The sequence below is a fragment of the Orbicella franksi genome, chromosome 7 (genome assembly GCF_964199315.1).
Source record: "Orbicella franksi chromosome 7, jaOrbFran1.1, whole genome shotgun sequence".
NCBI lineage: Eukaryota > Metazoa > Cnidaria > Anthozoa > Scleractinia > Merulinidae > Orbicella > Orbicella franksi.
The window spans coordinates 26841024-26860551 of record NC_138151.1 but is presented as its reverse complement, the minus strand read 5'-3'; the positions used below and the strand labels follow the sequence as shown (position 1 = coordinate 26860551).

Genomic DNA, 19528 nt, shown 5'->3' with positions numbered 1-19528 from the left:
ACTGGAAACGAATTCGTGAATAATTTTCGAAACGAGGCTACTAGTGTCCAGTTTCTCGCGTGGTCACGAGAATGAAGGAAGCGGAACTGTGAGGATGTGGCGGCGATCGAGATAAAAGAGGAATTTCACTACCAAAGAAAGATAATGGAATCCTGTGGACTGGGAATTTTATGTTGCTTAAGGCGATATCAGCAACCCAGGAATCCACAGCCGAGAGAGGTCCCCCAAGTGCAGCTGGATACAGGACACATGGGTGAGTGATTTCAACACTGCAAGTTGCTTTTATGAAAGAGCCTGTCTGTTTTTCACACTGTGATTGATCGCTTGAGTGATTCAATTTGAGAACTTATGTATACTTCTTTAAGAGCTCGATTTGGTTTTTAGGAAATGAAGTTGTCATTGTGAAATCTGGGAAAAGAATTTGCGGTTCTGGAGCGGCTCTGGCGAACGCCGCAATCCTTCAAAACAAATGCTACTTTGAAATGAAAATACAATCAGGAGGTAAGCCGATTAAGAATGGGAAGAACCTTGTACCCTGTTAAAAAGGAGACTGTTCTTGCCCATCCTCCGTTTTTTCCCTGTGGTCCCCTGTGAATGATACTAGTAAACCTGGCACGCTCAATTGATGAAAATCGATAATTGTCAAAATAATCCATAATAATTAATCAATTATTATCGATTGTCTCAATTAATTGTTGAAAATCGATATGCACAATTCAAGTCCTTGTAATTGCTATCGATTATATCGATATTTGTCATCGATTTTCATCAATCTTAATAGGCAAGTATTGAAAGAGGATACTCTTTCTGATATTAATCGATTATCGCTTATATTGATTGGAATCGATTGTATCGATTAAATCGGTTTTCATTCTTTGGGCATGCAGGGAAGTAAATGAATTAGAAGAGGAAATGCTCAAAATGGAGGTATTAGGCTGCTATAATGACCATTAACCCATTGACTCCTGGAGTTTTTCACCACAAACACATTTTTTGGCCATTTTGGAGATTTTCAGCCTTGATGTGAGCAAAATTGGCTCCAATCTACTCAAAAAGGTATTTGCAACATGACAGCATACCTGTCTTTCCCCTAGGACTGTGTTTTATGACAATTTTTGCTCTGGCATGCTCAGAAATCAAAATTGTGAGAGAGTTTTTGGACAAGAAAGTGACCTATGTCTTAAGGCTTTTTGTGTTTTTTTTTATTTTTTTCGCCTTTCCTTTTTCTCCTTTTCTTATCTTTTGTGGCCATGATTGACCTTCTACTGGGCTTGCTTCCAGTTGAAAAATTTCTGAGAAAGCATCATTGAGACGGGCAATTTTTACCATGGATTAGCTAAGTGTAGTCACAGGCAATTTTGCTGTGAGTTTTTTGCTCAAATTTCTGAGCATTTTCATGTAATCTCAGGCTCCATTGAGTTGATCACTCTGATCTGGGTATCATTGGAAAGATATATTCCTCCTGCAGAACTTGAGTATAGATGATGCCAATCTTGGTCAAAGGTGATAAAGTCAGAAGTGGAACAAAGGCCAGCATTTGTCACGGCCGGTTACCGCAGTCACAGGAGTCAATGGGTTAAACAAGCATAGTAACAGCATTAATAAGACCTTTAAGTTGGTTTGGAGGGCCAGTAACGAAAATCAACCAATCACATTGATCTGCTGCTAGTCCAATATTCTTTAAGTGCTGGACCAGGCACTATCCTGAACTATTCAGCACCACCACGTTTGAAAAGTTAAGTCATACTCCCATCAGGGTTGGTTTGGTAAGAGGGGTTGGGGGACTAAGAACCAAAATTTTCCAGTCTGTTGACCTAACTCTGGAAATGAGCATTTTATCATAGCACCTTTGCTAAGCTTGATTTGGTTAGAACTTTTTAAAAAACTCCCTGATGAATGATCTTAGCACTAAATGGAATGTTGACATGTGCAACGCTAGAGAAATTTTTTGCACTGGACTGTTATTCAATCTTGGGTACAGATCAGAGTTCAACTGATTACATGGAGGCGCGCCATAACTGTGAAATAAGGTTCAGTTATAATAATGTACAAATACATGTTTGACTCACAGGTGCTTGGGGTGTTGGACTTGCAACGAAAAGATGCGACTTGAACAAAATACCATTGGGAAACAATACAGAGAGCTGGGTTCTAAGATCTGATGGTTCTGTAGCTCATAATGGAATAGTACGACACAGAATACGAGAAATACCAGAAGAGGGAGACATGATTGTAAGTTTGTATGTGATAGAAAGCTTTCTTAATATCCAATGCAAACCAGAAGCCCAGTAGTCTGATAACAAAAATATATGTTTAAGCACTTGGTGTTATTCTTGATGATCTTACATTTTGTTAAGACATCTATTAAACAAAGAGATTCTGTATTGCTGTGCATCTGTCCAGTGATTGATTGCAGATGACACCAAACTGTTGTAACAACAATCAAAGGTGGCACACAGTGTGTTAGCTGAGCGTGTCACTAATGTTCTTGATGTCGTCTGTGATCAATTAGAAAATAGCTCAAAGAAAATTTGGGTACTGATTGGTTTAAAAGAGTGTTTCTATAACTTAATAGGAAAAAAAGAACTATCACGAGCCCTTGACGTAATGATGATACAAGCAAAGATAATTTGCATTTTCATGATCAAAGTAAACAAGTTATTTATAAAAGCTGTTGAAGCACATGCCTGTCAGCTCCTGTTTGCACAACTTTTCTCATTCTCCCAAATGTCCACTCATGTTTCTATAACTCGACAGAAACAAGGTACATGTTCTATTTCTTAAATAAAGAAACAAAAAAATATTAATAAGATCATCTAGGCATCTGTCCTCCAATCCATTGTAAGTATGAAATAATGCAAGAATAATTTGACAATTATTATATAAAATGACCACAATTTGCACCTGGCTAGAGTTTCAGTTTGAAACCTCTTCACATCTGTTATGACTTCGCTGGACATACAATGTACATGCAAATAGTCTCAAGGGCTCTAACTGAAATTTTACAGCATGCAGCTGAGAAAGACTTTCGTACAGATCAAGTGAAAAAGCTTATGCGACAATGCAGAAAGGTATGATAGTAGTAGTTTACCTTTGGTTGATTGAATCTGCGGTGTTTCAGTGCAAAGGAATTGCAAACCACAAATGCTCGTATTTATGACTTTCTTCTATATCGCCCTGACACACTGTGAACTTTGATCAACCAGCGGTAAACAACCTCTAACCATAATAGTAATACCTTTTGGTATTGTTAAGTAAGCTTTTACGCTTCTGTAGGAAAACCTTTCTTGGAAGTTGTACTTGTTCAAGTGTTCTAAAATACTCAGGGTTATGTTTGCAAGGACCATGAGTGAGTATCTACCTCTTGTGGTGTGACTGAATGTGATATTTCCATGTTTTAGGCTTGTACATATGACCATGTAGAACTTAACTTCTATCACAATGGAAAGCACTTGCACTGTCCATTGACAGGAATGAAGGGAACAGTGTATCCAGTATTCTATGGTAAATATCACCTGATACAATGTTATACTACGCCCAGTGTTTGTTGTGGCTATAAAGGTTACACTGAACCTGTTCCCTAATGATGGTGATCACACCCAGTGCATGCAACTCTAGCTTTAAGGTCTTTCCCCAGTATTGCAGTGCGCATCCTTACTGCACATAATTTCACGCGTGATTAGCGTGCGCGCATTAAAAAATGGCGGCTTTTTCTTTACGGCTGGACCTCGCCATAGAGGTAAATTGTCATTTTCTCGCAAATGAGTATGGTGACCTATCATTTTTTTTCTGTTGTTTTGAACGGAGTAATAAATTTCTCTGTGTAAAATAAATATGGACTAATCTTCAGTGTAGAACAAAAAGCAATCGTCGGAAATGTGAATTTAGCAAGCAGTCGTGACAACTATCATGGTGCTATTATAAGGATATATTGGGTATAAACAAGGTGCTGTTGCCGCTAAACAAACATGGGGACCCCGAATTTTTATTTCAAAATGTAAGTTCCTATAATATAAACAACCAATAGGCAAAGTTTCACAAAAATCTCAGTGCAGGTTCTATTTCAGTGGAATGACCTTAAGTTAGATCTTGATATGCATGTTATAGAATAAAAATCCCTTTATTTTTATACTTCTTGGTGAAGACAGGTACAGTCTGTGATATTTAGCAACTTAACTACTTAGCAGTAGTTAAGCAAAGCTAAACGCGTAAACGCGCAAAAGCAAATGAAGACAAAAAAAAAAGCAAAAAAAGCATGAACAAACACACTAAGAGAAGTAAGATATACTTATACTAGGAAAGATGACTTAATTTTAGAGGTGAACACAGCAATACTAGAGGCATTTTGAATTTCAGTGCTGAGAGAATTAAGTGATTTGCCAGGGCTTTGATGACGGGGGGTATATTTAACAGTCTTAAGGTATTTCTTTTTCTGTGTCAGATCAATGGGAATGACATAATTATCTTTTAAAACAAATAAGTATTATCTATCCCTCTTCACACATTGCATTATTTTAATACTAGATAATTCAAGTGATCTGCTTGCTTTGTGGGCTTATGATACTACATGATTAATTTGCACTAAGAAACTTTGATTTAATACATGTAACTTGTGTTAAATGTTATTAAATATCTCTTTGTTGATTCTGTTGTTTTGCAGTTGATGATGGTTCAATAATTGATGTTAATTTCTGTGATTTTGTATATCACGCTCCTGAAGGATTTCAAAAAATCATGTTTGAAAAAAGTCTTCTATGACCCATTACAAAGTGAATTAAAGTAGACATATATCTATGTAATTATTTTAAATTATATTATCCTGTATCATAAATTATGAGAAAGGCTTTCAGTATGTAATCCTATAGTCCTTTCCTAAAGTGTAGATGAGAGGAATAATTTTGTTGACATTGTTATTATTATTAATTTTCCTTCTTGACTTTGGATTTCACATTGTGTAGTTCCAGAGAATATCCATACCTCTCCCGTAGAAGGAATTTATTCTTCTAAGACCGCCACACACCTCTGAAAATTCCAATTGATCTTCACACATTTCGTTAAATTTTTTGGTCTTAGAGAACCCTAACCTGCAAACGCAAACATGTTTCTGGCTGTCACTTGTCACTTATTTTTGGCGGAACCAAGTGACAGCCAGAAATACGTCTGTGTTGGCAGGCTAAGAGATCTCCCCACCCCCCACCTCCCAGGAAATTCCAATCTCTTCTGTGGGTGAGTATGGATATTTTTTGGAACTGCACATGTAGGACCATGAAGAAAAAGTGAGAAAAAAAACTTTAAATATCCTCCGTGAGTAGTTTGCTGTTCAAAGCCTCAAAAATGAGTTATTTGGATTCAAAAAGAAGTTTAAAATTTCCCAGGAACCAGGGTTCTGTGATAAGAAACTCTGCAAAACTGATGCTTGGATTAGGCCAGCATAGTTTTTAATTTAACCCAATCTTAACTGAAAGGACTTGTTACTACACTTTTGTGGGAATTATGAAATTCATATTGTAACCAACGGTTGCATTTTCTGGTGCTGTCAGTCATCTAAGTCACCTCCCATGCAAACGCTTTTAGGACTCGTCACATGCTACATGCGTGACGAGCCCTAAGATCATCTGCGTGCGAGGCTATCATCTGAGTAAACCTTGTTTAAATGAAGTTCACTTCATCCAGTTCAGTAGGTTATATCTGTGGATTTTGATTCAAAGATTTTGATCCGATTTTTGTCTTGTTCTCAAGGTGCAGTATTTTGTGATAGTGCAGTATTATTATGATAATCATCGTGATTGGCAGCAGCAAAGAATCCAGTTGCTAGCTGGATTTTGAACCTCTGGGTTTCCATGTTTTTTAGTAGTACAGTAGATGAGTAGGCACAAGTATCTTGAATTGTATAAATCAGAATCACCTGTGACATTCGTATTTTGCATTCTGCTTTTCATATTTCTTATGTGCTAGAAGTTATGTGGAAATTCAAAATAAATGGGCAGTTATTGTATTCAGTTGAACAGTTTTGGGTAGGGATATATACATATAAGAAGAAGAAAATGAAGTAAATCTTTTATCTAGAATAAAATTCTGTTCTTCTTCTAGTCAGCAAGTATAATATTCTGACTTCATAAGCAAATAACATACATTAGATACATTATGTTAGTTTTGTGAATTTAGCAATAGTCTATATGAAGAAAGTGATCTCTCTATTTGATTGAAAACCTCCGGCCGGGTTTATAACTTTGTTATTTAATATGTCATTTTAAAGTACTGACCAGTACTCCCGTGTGAATTTTTATTACATTGTGACATTGTTCAACTGTCATGAGATATTTTCTTTGCAAAAAAGGTTGAGAAAGTTCATTGATTACAGCTTTTGAGGGTAGAATGTGAATTTGACAGATTAACTTGGTCCTCTCTATCATGATTTGAACAACCATATCTAGGTCCAGGTAATTAATTAATAAATATTATATTTGCATCTTTCATAGGCAAGAAACTCGAAAAAAGAAAATCGATTCCAGTTATTGTAATAAAATATCAATCTTGGCTTAAATTTTCTTGTCAATTAGTTGTTACCTATTACTTGATCATCTATCGAAGACCCCTCTCCAGTTCAAACTTTGAGCAAGAAGTCCAAGAAGGACAGGGAAAAAATGTTTGTCTTCAGAGTATTCTCTCTTTTGAGACCCTGGAGATTTGGTCTCACCCTGTCCGTTTTTCGTGAAAAGTATTCTCGTTTTTCTTGTTTTTTTTGGGTGGAAAAGGTGCAATCTTAGCCTGCGAACAAGCTCCCGGCGAGTACGGAAAAAAAATGTCGGCGAGCGCGAAACAGAAGAACTCGGAGAGCGAAGCGATCGGAGCACCGGGAGCCTGTTCGCAGGCTAGTGCAATCTCGATTTGTCAATCAGTATGGCTCTCTGGTTATTCGTTCAAGTCGTTGGGAACAACTGCAAACTGGCATGGTCATTTATGTCAACGGGGCCAGGGATAAAGCTGGATTATTTTCGGGGAATAAGGAGTTCGTCGACTATTGACGGAGTGTCAGTAAAACGGCAGGGTCGAGATCTCTTTTTATGTCTTTTTTTAATTATTATTTATTATTCTATTTTGTTTTATTTTATTTCTTTTTTTGGAGCCAAACGTATTTTTTTAATATTTTCTTTTTCATTTTATGTCCTTTTTTCTTTCCTTCTTTTTGAAGGAAACGCCGATTTCTCGCGATTTGTATCAGCAGTGCATCATTGCTTTATCTTCGCATACAAAGGAAATGAAATGCGGTAGAGTCCATTTGTCAGGTACATCACCGTAAACAATTCGAGTCACATTTCAGTCAAGACAGTCGAAAATAGAAGTTGCATAATTTTTTCTCTAGGTCAGCGCCGATTTTTAATTGTAATTAAAATTTAGGGGTAGAAAGATCATCCCACGTTTGATTACCAGAATTTCTCTGGACTCTAATTTATAGAGTTAAGTCAAATTGCCAACATATAATGCAGGTTATAACAATTCAGTTTAGAGTTTTCTAGAGCCTTTAAGCTTGTGGTTATTTTCTTTTTTGTGGTGTCAGGAAAGCGTTCATGTAAACGCTTTGACCAAGCCCTTTGATGCATTATTTTCAGCGAAGAAGAGAAGTTTTTTTGAAGCTCATTAAACTTGTGAATCTGACCCACTGTGATCTCGTTTATGGATGTGCACACCGTTGATGATAGCAAATACCACATCATTATTAGTTTTACTATTCTTTTGTTAACAAAAATCGGTGTTGCATAGTTTTATGATGGAAAAGGGAGGGGAAAAAAAAGACATTGTAAAAAGAAACCTGGATCCACTGACGAAAGCTCGGCGCGAAAAATTAGAACTAAGCGAATAAATTAACAAGTTAACACATCAAGACTTTGCATTTAAGTGATTTTAATCAAGCTTATTAAATTTCTCTCGAACACGTAGGATATAATAAATTCATACTTTTCTGAAGCAATTACTTAAATCAACGTCTGTCCACCTTATGTAAAAACTTCAACGTTCAGCAATGTTGCAAGACTTATAACGAGAGCTGTTCATTTGGCTCAATCAGACTGGGGTCCACTCCGCCGGGCCCAGTCTCCTCCTCTTCATCTGCAAGGGCGTCATAGTCGATCCTTATCACGCTTTGAAACTCGCCTTCGTCACTATTCGCCGTCAGACCCTCTTCTGCTCGTAAAGCCGCTTTTCCGACTCCATCCAAAGTGTCACCGACTGCTCCGTCATTGCCTTCGTCGGACTCCTCCATCGTGGTCGATTCTTTGCCGTTGGGGAGGGACTGCAATAGTTCCATCATGTCGCGCGACTCCGCTAAGCTCGTTTTCTCAAGGCCACCCCGCATTTTTAATCCTTCAAGTTCGGCTGTCTGTACTGAGGGATCGTGCCCATTAACCAAGAACTGAGAGCTATCACGATTCGCCTCGGTCTCCTCATCCAGGGGGAGATCGTCAACATCTGGATCACGAATCTCATTCCAACCCGAAATTGAAGCGATGGCATTTTTAAGCGCTACTTCAGGAAGATCGGGCATGTCATTTTCGGTATTTCCTTTGTCCTCGTTCGGGACATTTCTGCCGGCTATCGGTGTGGTTTTAGTTTTGTTTGATGGTTCTGCTGGACTTGGACTGGGGCCGACTAAGTTTGGCTGATTTGTATCAGATCCGTTGGTGGGTGATCTCACATTGCCATCTGGTCTTTGATTCGGGGTCGGCTTGTTCTCATGTCCACCCGAAGATGGACCTGGTTCAGGGTAGGGACCCTCTATCGGATTATATAAACAAAACAGTAGTCTAAAGTAGAGGGAGGATTTGAGGAAATCCAAGACCTCTTCTTCATCGATATGTTCCAAAGCTTCCTGTAGAATCTTGCGCAGACTGTGCTTTTGATCCGGGGAGAGTCCTTCGTCCCTCGCTTCCTCTAAAAAAGTAAACCAAAAATTATATTACCTCGAATACTATGCAAAGGTCAGTGGCCCAAGGATGCGCGACCTCTATTGACACTTTTAATCTTCTTGGAAAATTAAGAGCTAGTTCTTAATCTTCTTCGCTTTCCTGCTTCAAGTGATGTCCCTGACAAGTAATCCTTTTGAAGGTTTCCGACGACAGACCTTTCAATACGAAGTTCATGTACACTGAGACTAATAAAGAAATTTGCCTTTTCTGTTATGCTGTGAGCCGTCAACCAAACTGCTTTTTAGTCGCTGGAATGTGCTTTATTATTAATTGTCATTTTCTTTTATCTTTTCTACATTGTTTTTCTTCGTCCGTTGCAATCTTCGATCTCATGTGAAAGGGACTTCTAAAGAAGCCTTCTCAGAATTAAAATGTTTAGAATCAAAGATTTTTACTACATACACCTTTATTTATTTAAGTCAGGGTACTCTGAACCCAGTCAGACTCTGTTATCAAAAGGAGTCTTTTTAAGACATCAGACTCAAACTCATTTTCATACGAAAGATTTTTGCACGCGGACTCGTTTTGAAACAGAGGCAAGAGGCAACTCGGAAATGGCCTATTCGTATGTTCAAAAATTAAAAAAATTCGTTTGAAATACAGTTCGATTCATTCACTTACCAAGGTCGTGTGTCTCGCCTCCTGTATGGAATATTCTAAGATCGTGTTGGGGCGGTAGACTGGGAAGAGGTGACGAGAAACAAATCTTCAATCGCAGGATCAGCGATTTCTTCAGGACTTGGATGATGTCTTCGTCTCTGATCTCCTTCGCAGCAAGCAACAAAATCTGACGGATGTGCTCTCTTTCGTCCTGGTTCAATCCTCTCTCCTCCTCCTCCTCGAAATGATGATCTTGACAGAGGAGAATGTTTTAGTGTTATTTTTAGAGTAGAGTAATTACAAAGTAAAATGTTTATGATGCTCCCCTCATTGCTTGAGAACGTTAAGGACTGGTGGTTACTGGAAAATGATTGGCCAACAATAGACACTATGAACTTCTATATGAAATACAGCTGTAAACGCAAATAAAACTCTCAACTCTCAAGACAACTATCCTAAAGTTTTGTACAACTTTCAATCCTTCTCTTTTGTCATCACCTCTCTTAAGTCGAATTTTTTTTCAAGTTTTTGGCAACAGCAACCCTGACTTGGCTTCGGTATTTTTCTCTTAAGATCGCGACTTTCCCCAACTAGCTAACGACGGCTTAATTGGTTTTCACTCGCGCATAAGAACAAGCATAAGCCTCATGTGCGAAGGTATTAAGGTGCCGCGATACTTTTTCTAAGGAACTTTTCCTAGCAAAGGCGCTAATGAAGGACAGTTGAAGGTCCTTGGAGGTCTCAACAAGTCTTCGTCAGATGTTCTGTATGCATTCAAGATGTTCAAGTGATTACATATCTTAATATCGTATCAGTGAAATTAAGCAGTGTATTAGAAACGTTTTTTTTTTTTGATAATTACAGTCTGTACGTTAAACTAAAGTTGCACAAAAATTCTTTCTGTCCGGGAAAAATCCTCCGCGTGTTGCAAGTTAATGATTACGCCTTTGCCACGTGGAGCTTGAAAAATTTCATAGTGTTATATGGGAATTAGTTTTCAACACAAGTCCCGTTGTTGAAAAAAGAAGAGTTCAAATGAAGCCCACGTGTGGAGTATTGTCAAAGCAAAATTGGAGAATGCCAAAATGAATTTTTGCCGTTCTAGCGGTAGGGTACATAATTTTATTAACTCACAACATGTTCAGTGTGATTGAAATTTTTTAGCCGGCCGCAGCTGTTGTTGAGATAAGACATTTTCTACGAGCCGCACCGGGTAAAATTCTTTTTGTAACAGACCACAATGGTTTTACAAGTTATACCAAGTTCAGTCTCCGCATTACAAATGAAAGACTTTGCAACTTGCATGAATCATCAGCCGAATCCTTTCTCTTATTTATGGGTAATACACAAAACACTAACATTACTCACCGTTTGATTGAATTTTGGTGGGTAAACCAGAGCTTCGTTCATTCTCTACCAAGAAAAGAAAAACAACGAGAAGGGCAAAACCCGAAACACGACCCATCTTCTTCTTCTTTCTCACTCACTGTCAAAGACAAACAACGTGGTGTGGCGTTCTCACTTTTTTAATATAACGGTCTATTGATGATTCTATTGGTCGATGAAAAAGCGTGCGTTTCCCCCAACACGCTGGAATTTGCAGCGAATGCTTTATTTTTTGTGTCACCTTGGTGTTGCACTTTTAGGTGGGAAAAAAATGAGTTTGAAAAATAAAAGGACTTATCAGTTTCAAGATGATGTGAAAAAGCAACAGCCCACCTTTCGCAAAGCACGATTTCCAACCCTTAACTGTAAACAAGATATTATAATCTCTTGATGTAAAATATTTCTGATTGATTAGATTTTTTCTGTCAAAGAACGCCATAAGTAAGTCGCGTTAAAGTCTTGGTGAGGGCATGAGATATCAAAATGGACAGAGTGCAAGCTGGTCGAAGAAGAAACAGTCACTCATCGTGTTTATAAGTTTAGCCCAGGGGGGGCTAGCAGCGAGGCCTGGAACCGAGTTTACATGATCGCCCCAGTTAAGAAATTTGGCCGAGCGAGACTAAGTACTAGTTTGTGAGAAAACAAATATGGCGGACTTCAGCTCGGAAAATATCCAGTAAATTGCGGACGTGAATCTAAGGGAATTTTTCAGTCACCTTGTGTGTGTTGCCGAAATTCGGTAATAGGAGGCATCTTCGATGAAAATACCTCTGCAAACCTACGCGCAGCAACGAACAGCATGCAACCAGGGGCTTACCGTGGCAATGTTCGAGGCAAAAGCAGCTATCAAGGTAAGACCCATTTTATACTTAAGCTTATAACCTCATGGTTAAGTTCAGATGTTTATCACGGCAGAAATGCCACTGGAATGCTACTGAAATACGTTTGGACACGTTCTTTCGGTTGTGTGCAGAGCAAGGCGTTATTTAATTACAATTTAGTAATAACGCGCGAAGACATAAACTGACATTGAATCATGACTCTTTTACTACTGACTTTTTTTTGAACTTATATCGGTAGAAAATACAGAAACACAACAAACGTAAGATTCTCTATTGCCGTTTCTTTCTTAAAGGGGTGTTTCCTGATGGGGATGAGTCTGTTTGTGACCATGTTCTTGCTGACGTTTTTTCAGGTGTTTGACATGTTGGTGGTTCTGTATTGTGGCATACATGTATTGAGGTAAGTCTCTCAAAAAAAGCCAAACTTAGATGCCTTCCATGAGATTCCGACTTGGGTTTGTCTCCAGTTTTGATACACTTTCCACCATTAACAAGCCCATCATGGGCATACCAGCCAGGATTAACACAATATGCATTACTGCTGTCCACATAAACTTCGGACCAGTAGTGTGCCCTAGCTTGACTATGGTATATTAAACCAGTAAGTTTGTATTTCTCTTGTAACACATCAAGCTCCTGGTCGACATGGGGATCCCATTTAAGTGGCAAAGGATCTGCTTTAAAACTTTCAAATATAATAAGGTTTGGTACTTGTTTAACAGTTGTGGTTCGTACAGCGGGTTGACTGCATTTACATGTACCCATGCTGGCTTTACCTTCATTTTTATCTTGACATGTATAGCTGCATATACCAGAAAAACATGAATATCCACCAGGTGTGATATGACATTGGAAGTATTTTACCAGACTAACAGGACTTATTTGATCTGATGGATCAGTACGGTCTTCAGGATCTATCTCATCCACTATTATTTTAAATGTGCCACTGCATTGTTCCCTTAATGTAAATCTGTGGTCACTAAACTTTGAACACTTTCTTGAAACTAATGTAACAAAACTAAAGAATTTCCGTTCCTCTTGACCCATATAATGATGTAATGAATGAATGATTCCTTCCAAACTACACTGATTTCCAAGTCTATAATAGATGCGACCATTACAGGTTTCATTCTGCAGCCACAACCATAAGGCCATCTTACTGTCATGGTATTTGCCATCACAATTGAACTTCCATACAGATTTCAAGGCTTGCAGTGCTTTGGTCTGCTGTGGGTTTGTAGGTAAGGTTCTCATAAACTCTGAATTTCTGTTAAGAATTTCTGACATGACAACCAAAAAGGCATCCTGATGACAAGAGTTTGTAACAGTGTTTGACCCATTGACGTATGAACTAAACAATAACGAAACTTGAGGCTGTTTAGGGTCAATCAACTGTGTGTTTTTTGTGTCATCTTTAAACAGGGACTTTTTAGCACATGCACTATTCCTTTTGTCGATGCACTTGTCTTGATTGCAAATAACAAGTGGCCTTCTGCACTTGGAACAATGCAGAATGCGCTTGTTCTGTTTTTCTGGTTTCAGTGATTTGTGCCTCTTTTCTTTGGTAACCTGAATGTCAATATTTTCAGGACTGAAAGTTGAAAGGTGAGGGATGGATGATAAGCTACTGTAAGACTGTACTTCAACAACCATTTTTATTTTCTCAGAATTTTCTTTGGCTTTTCTTTCAATTTCTTTCAGCTTTGGGTGAAGAGATGTTGGTGGTGCAGTTAAGTTCCAAAAATGTTTATGCACTGCATCCAGTAGTTCACCAATAAAACTATCATTTCTCATAACAGTATACACTCTTGTTGTCTGCGGTGTCCACATGACAAAATGGCACCAGTCTGCATTTGTTGCTTTCATATTCAACTGCATTTGCATATAATAGCATGCTGGTAATTGCTTGTAATGTGAGGGATAACCTCCTTTGAATGGACACTTATACTCAACAATACCTCTGCCACTGATACCATGTAATCCAGTACCATGTATTACAACAATGTCATCTGGGGAACATCCAAACATGTCTGTGTCCTTGTAGTTGATTGTCCATAAACCAGTTTCAAAAATGGTAAAATCATAGCATGAGCCAGCCAAGAATTTAAGGTAGGAAACCCTAGCACAGTCCTCGCAAACAGTTCCCCACTCCATTGCTAATTTATTAATAATACTTGTACTGTCATTGCTACCTTCAATTTGTCCTTGAACAGCACTTCGCCAATAACTTTGAGCCTGTGAAAGACCAAAATGTCCCGTAATAACTCCTGCCTTGATTGCATTAAGGATGTTCTTTCTTGCTTCTTTCCAGGCTTCTGAACGCTGTTTTAGGTATGGCCGTACATCAGCAATCCCAGGTGGTGGATCATCCTTAAGTGGCTTATAGTTTGGATTGCTTTCAAGGTCTTCACTTTGAAGTAATCCAACCATTGCAGGTAAATTAAGCCATTTGGTCTTGCGTTTATTATAACTGTACCTGGTCTTAATATTATTTACACACTGTGCTGCTAAATGGCCTTTTAGTCCACATTTGAAACATACTTGCTTTGCTAACCAGTCCGCTTCAGGTGCATTTTTGCAATTCTTGGCCCAGTGTCCTAACATGTTACATCTCTTACATACATCTGTAGGGCTTGGCTCTTTCATGGACTCACTCTTAGCTGACTTCTGTGTCAGTTTAACTCTAATTGCAGCAGTGTGACCAGATAATGGGGATAAATTACCTTTCATCAAATGATATACACATCTCCCCTTAACAAACTTTCTTAAATACACTTCCATTGCTTCTTCACTACCATCATGTCCTCCACATATTAGGTTACACAAACTGGACCACCAACAAAATAAATTTGTGTCTTGAAGTAGTTGTGTCCATGCAGTATTGTAGGAGTCCTTATTAAAGCTGCGAGGGTTGAAATATTCAGATTTCAGTTTGTGGTCAAGAAGTATGTTAAATTTCATCACACAATGCCGATTCCCTGGATCTGACAGTGAGTCCAGTACTAAATGAGTCGAGTTAATAAGAGTTGTTGGTAAAGATTGCCCTATTATAGAAACAATTTCCAGGTACTAACACTCTAGTTTTTTCCATTGGTCCTCACTGTAGTCAGGCAAAGCTGAACCTTTTGCTCCCATTAAGATGTCTTCACAGTTAATCTGATTTTGCTGTAGCATTTGTTGAATAATATGTATTGTCTTAACTCTTTCTTCTGTCTTACCCCTTTTATTTTGACTTTTTGATAGGTTAAGGGGCTGTGGAGAAAATGCAGGACCTTCATAAGAACTTGATGAACCTTCTAGAAGACCAAGCTCTTGAGTAATACTAAAGTCAATGTCAAGTGTTCAACGAATTTCCATATACCGCTGAACAGTTGGTGACACTTCCCGACCTCTTACAAGTGAAAAATAATTTTCCACATCATCTTGACAAAGACTCTTTGGGACAATGTTGATATGGGGATAATTTATCTTTATCGAGCCAATTAACCCAATTGTACCCCGAATCAAGACAAGGAGGTCATGATATGTCTTCAGTGGAATGAACTGCTTCCTCAAAGCCTTCTTGTCTTCCTTACTGATGCATGATTTCACCTTCTCTTCAATTTCATCATGCCATCCTTTGAAGAAAACTAGTACAGACAGAAGCTCTGTCATGTAATTTGACTGAAGGGAAACAGAGTTCATGATTCTGAACAGCTTGTCGCACATTCTTATGTATTTGCATGTAAAGGAAGTTTCATCTTTACTGTAGGGGAAGCAAGGTTCTTCCATAGCTTGTGCAGTTGATTCTGAAAGTACTTCTCGTGCAAACTTCACTTTCATTTTACTTTTTGAATCAATGAAAATATGTTTGCTTTTAAGAGGACTGTCATCCTGCCTAGCAACTGCAGCAACATGATCCCATTTTAAGCTTCGTCCCTTGTGTGTTAAATTGTAATTAGGATTGTGCATAAAATTCCTCAGCTTTTTGATCATATGTGGATAATCTGATATCCAATAGATGTCACCTCCTGTTACTTCATTTTGGCCAACCCATGGAGCCTTTTTTGATGACTTCTTAAAAAATTTTGAATTCCATGGACCTCCATCACAAACCCCATATACCACCTTGATTTTACCATCTGAAACCTTATCTAGTGCTTTAATGAGAGGCCAGACCATGTGCTTCTTCAACTTTTCAGCTGTGACACTGTAAACAGGGAAAGAGGCTACTGGCCAGGTAAAATCACCCTGAAGACTGGTCAAGAAAAACTGACAAATTTGGCGTGCAACTTTAGGTTTAGAAATTGTAGTTGAGTCTGAGTCAGAGTCATAAGTATTTTCAGAATCATCTTCACTAGTGTCCTCATTTTCCTCTTCCTCTGGAAAATTTAAATCATGAGGCAAATTACTTTCATCAAATTCATCATCAGTCTCCAGTTCAGATGGAAGATTAAAATCTTCAAAGCCAATTAGTTGTCCAGTCCTCCTACATAACTTAACTCCACTGCGTATGTCAATTTCATCCCAATGCAAGCCAAACAGGTTGCAGATACCACGCTGTTTAATTTCATTCCAGCATTTTTGTAATTGAGTAAGATCAACAGGATCAGATGAAGTATCCATATTCCTGTACTCCTGTACTAAACGCCATGATGGTAAAGGTAGCCATTTTCTAACAGCTTCATAACCCTTTTGTTTACATTTGACTGAGAGACTTACAGCAAGTTTTATAGTAAGTGGGTCCCATCGCATATTTTGTGGTTTTGATTGAGGTTTGTGCCCCTCACTTGATGACTCGTCACTGTAAGAGGTCTGGTTTAGTTTCAGTTGAGACAAGGCATCAAGCATAAAAGAATACAGAATGGACCCTTCTTTCAACAGCTTGTTTGTAACAGCAAAATTCATCATCTCGGACAGTTCATCAAAAGTTGGGTGGAAATTAGGAACACATAATTTCTGTTTTTGTTTCTTAAGCATCATCCTGAGACGTTTGTTTTGAAAGCTCAGTTTTCTGACTTCTTTGCTTAAATTACGTGCTCGATCAAGTAGCTGTGATGGGGAGAGTGTAGAGAGTTTAACTTTACTATCTGATTTGGTTGCCCTTTCTTCAGTTCCTGGAACTAATTCTTTATGTTTCTTCAAAGAGTTTTCAAGCATTTTCTGACATACTTCACAGCGGCCAGACCTACTGCGCTCTTTCACCAAGAATTGGCATTCAAGGCAAGTACTAAGACTTCCTGCATCCCACTTTACTCTCGCCTTCCTTACTGTCTCATTTATATAGACTGTTGAGTTAGCTTTCCTCATAGGAACTACCCATTCAGAGTCAACAATTAACTGTGGTGGGTCTGGTGATCCAATTTTCTGTTTTGCCCATTTTATGATGTTGGAATCATACACTCCACAACAGATTTTTTCATGTTCAATTCTCTTTAAAGTAGTGTAAAGTTGGGAAGATATGTTTGCAACAGTTTGCTCTTGTACTTTGCCAAGCGAGCCCCAAATGTTAACTTTGGAATGTAGTATGTATGCCTGGTAATGAAGCTCACTATCCTTAAGGAATAGGTGCAGCAATCTTTCATTTAGATTTTGTCTGTTACCCCTCTGGGGTGAGAACTGAAACTTGAAAGAGGTAGATTGTTCAACAGCAATACTCCAACCAGTCATTTCACATAAAAACTTAGTGGCCATGGCTTGGTATATTTCCTTCATTAACGGGTTTGCAGAAAACTGACATTTGAATTCTGAAGGAGCTTGAATTGTTCTTGATAGAACAATTGAACTGGAACAGTTTTTGCAGGCAAAGCAATCAAGCAATGGTGGAGTTTGCAAAGGGGATGACTGATTGTCAAATATACATATCCAGGAAGATACACTGTCACATGGAATCTGGCACTCTTTATCAAAGATTTTTATAACATGTTTTTGGCAAGGGTGTTGGTTGTATAGTGTCTTTGACTGATGACATAAAGTGCAAAGTGATGTGCTCAGTTTTGTTGCATGTACTTGACTTTTTGGAAACTCTTCAGTGCTTAAGTCATGGTTCTTCCTGTCTACTTCAAAGTGATCATTACACACATAGAGCAACCATGGTTCATTTGCCAATCCAGAGTCAACTTCATACCTTCCTTGTAAATTAGTTACTGAATGCATGCCAGCCCCATTTTGACACCCAGCAATACAACACTGTTTCCCTCCACCATACTGGTGCAATTTGATGTTAAAATCTGTTTCCTGATCAGTAGTACAATCCCCCTCACCCAAAGGTGTGTGGGTGGAAGTGGAGTTTTCCTTCAGAATGTACAGTTTAGATTCCAAAGTTTCTGCCCGTGTGAGCAAGAACTTTCGGAATGACCTTACTGCATGATTGCACAGTTCACCGACTGTCACTGAACTTAACCTCTCGACAAACTTTTCACATTTATGAATAAGGGCCTGGATGTCTTTGCCTTGAAGTGAGCTCGATGTTGTACAAGCAAGGGACAAAAAATCATATTCAAACCCCTCAATCTCTTTAGATAGCCCCAGCAAACGTTCATACTCCTCATGTGTCCGGCAATTAGAATTTAAACAGTTGCATGTACATGCAGGGAACAGCTCTGAAGTGTGATGGTTCATTGCAGTCTCTATTGAAACTAACTTGGAACTGTAAAGTATGGAAAGGAGGTTTCCAAACCCTGGTTGTAGATAATTTGCCAAGTCCTTCAGTTCTTTCGTGAAAACATGCAAACCTGGCAGCTCTATTTGTAAGGTTAAGTATTCTTCAGTTGTTTGTTTATCTTTAGAAGCTAGGGTTTCCAGTTGCAAAATTTTATCATCTAAAAATGTTCTCAAGGATTGAAGCTCTTTTCCTTGTGTCCGAAGTGTAAAGCATTTGTAGAAACTCAGAAAACTGACCAACATAATTGGAAGAACAGCTGCCATGAAGCATTCAAACAGGGGGATAATTCCGTAAAATAAACGTGGTGTTTCACACATAATTACGCATTCAAGAGCAACGAAACAAAAGACTTGACACAAATAATTTAATGTAAGTTCCAACCTACATGTAAGCGCGGACTCTTGTCGGTGGCAGTCGTAGAAATGTTTGACGCTTCTATACTTTAGAAATCGCAATCGAAACCTTCTCTTTTGTTGACGTGAACATGGCGTGTGATAAACCCTACAGTTTCCAGTGAATAATTTCTTCCTGAGACGACGAAAAGTCCAATCGTCCGTGGAATTACCAAACATGATCTTGGTTGTCAACAAACTGCGAGTCTGAAGTCGGACACTTCTCACCCGCATTTTCAATATTGACTCTACCAACCTTATACAGAACTGACCTTTGACTGCATTCCAGTTGATAGTTTCGGAAACTAAAACCACAGGTTTATAAAACGTCTGATTGAATTTCATTTCCCAGGTCAAGTGGGTGCTGACACCGGGAGCGCTATTCGATATTCGATTCACACCAGTAAAGTTCTTCCCTACAAATTCATCAGGGCGAACCACAGGAATGGAACGTTTAAATTCCGTACTACCGCAAAAAAATGCTAAAAGCAGGAAAACAACCAACAGGTAATTCATTTTACACAAACACCTGTTCGCGGGTCTCTACGCATTCGAGCGTCCATTCGAGCACGAGACTTGATGCTACCTATTGCGCATGCTCACTCTAGTTTTCGAATGATTGACAGATTTCTTTACTGGGGCGATCATAGAAACAGGAAAAGCGGCAAGATCAAAGGTAGCTGCCAGCCCCCCCTGGTTTAG

At 38.6% G+C, this 19528-nt stretch overlaps 2 protein-coding genes and 1 long non-coding RNA gene across 5 annotated transcripts; 2 read left to right on the top strand and 1 right to left on the bottom strand.

The window, feature by feature from the left end:
- Positions 1-34: 34 nt before the first annotated feature.
- LOC145493887 (SPRY domain-containing protein 7-like) lies at positions 35-6502 on the top strand. 2 transcript variants are annotated; one of them, XM_081473366.1, is made up of 6 exons: positions 35-253; positions 385-501; positions 2072-2232; positions 3009-3071; positions 3402-3504; positions 4661-6502. In XM_081473366.1, exons 1-6 carry the CDS (start codon positions 145-147, stop codon positions 4756-4758), a joined length of 651 nt encoding a protein of 216 aa, XP_081329492.1. In that variant the 5' UTR covers positions 35-144; the 3' UTR covers positions 4759-6502. The 2 variants fall into 2 exon arrangements, with proteins under 2 accessions (XP_081329492.1, XP_081329493.1); XM_081473367.1 differs by lacking the exon at positions 3009-3071 and having other exon boundaries at positions 43-253.
- Positions 6503-7885: 1383 nt separating this feature from the next.
- Positions 7886-11479, bottom strand: LOC145492576 (uncharacterized). The gene is made up of 3 exons (XM_081472010.1): positions 10932-11479; positions 9585-9815; positions 7886-8928 (listed from the first exon to the last, which is right to left on the bottom strand). Exons 1-3 carry the CDS (start codon positions 11026-11028, stop codon positions 8033-8035), a joined length of 1224 nt encoding a protein of 407 aa, XP_081328136.1. The 5' UTR covers positions 11029-11479; the 3' UTR covers positions 7886-8032.
- Positions 11480-11486: 7 nt separating this feature from the next.
- Positions 11487-15123, top strand: LOC145492577 (uncharacterized). 2 transcript variants are annotated; one of them, XR_014050035.1, is made up of 4 exons: positions 11487-11800; positions 12145-12191; positions 14103-14226; positions 15035-15123. It is a non-coding gene; the product is annotated as an uncharacterized LOC145492577 (long non-coding RNA). The 2 variants fall into 2 exon arrangements; XR_014050034.1 differs by having other exon boundaries at positions 12085-12191.
- Positions 15124-19528: the final 4405 nt, after the last annotated feature.

What these genes read in the sequence shown, in the direction of transcription:
- LOC145493887 (XM_081473366.1), top strand. Translation starts at nt 145, where the DNA reads ATGGAATCCTGTGGACTGGGAATTTTATGTTGCTTAAGGCGATATCAG. An exon ending in AATGAAAATACAATCAGGAG is followed by an intron (nt 502 to 2,071) that starts GTAAGCCGATTA and finishes TTTGACTCACAG; the next exon opens with GTGCTTGGGGTGTTGGACTT. An exon ending in CAGAAGAGGGAGACATGATT is followed by an intron (nt 2,233 to 3,008) that starts GTAAGTTTGTAT and finishes GAAATTTTACAG; the next exon opens with CATGCAGCTGAGAAAGACTT.
- LOC145492576 (XM_081472010.1), bottom strand. Translation starts at nt 11,028, where the DNA reads ATGGGTCGTGTTTCGGGTTTTGCCCTTCTCGTTGTTTTTCTTTTCTTG. An exon ending in CACCAAAATTCAATCAAACG is followed by an intron (nt 9,816 to 10,931) that starts GTGAGTAATGTT and finishes TCCTCTGTCAAG; the next exon opens with ATCATCATTTCGAGGAGGAG. An exon ending in AGGCGAGACACACGACCTTG is followed by an intron (nt 8,929 to 9,584) that starts GTAAGTGAATGA and finishes TTACTTTTTTAG; the next exon opens with AGGAAGCGAGGGACGAAGGA.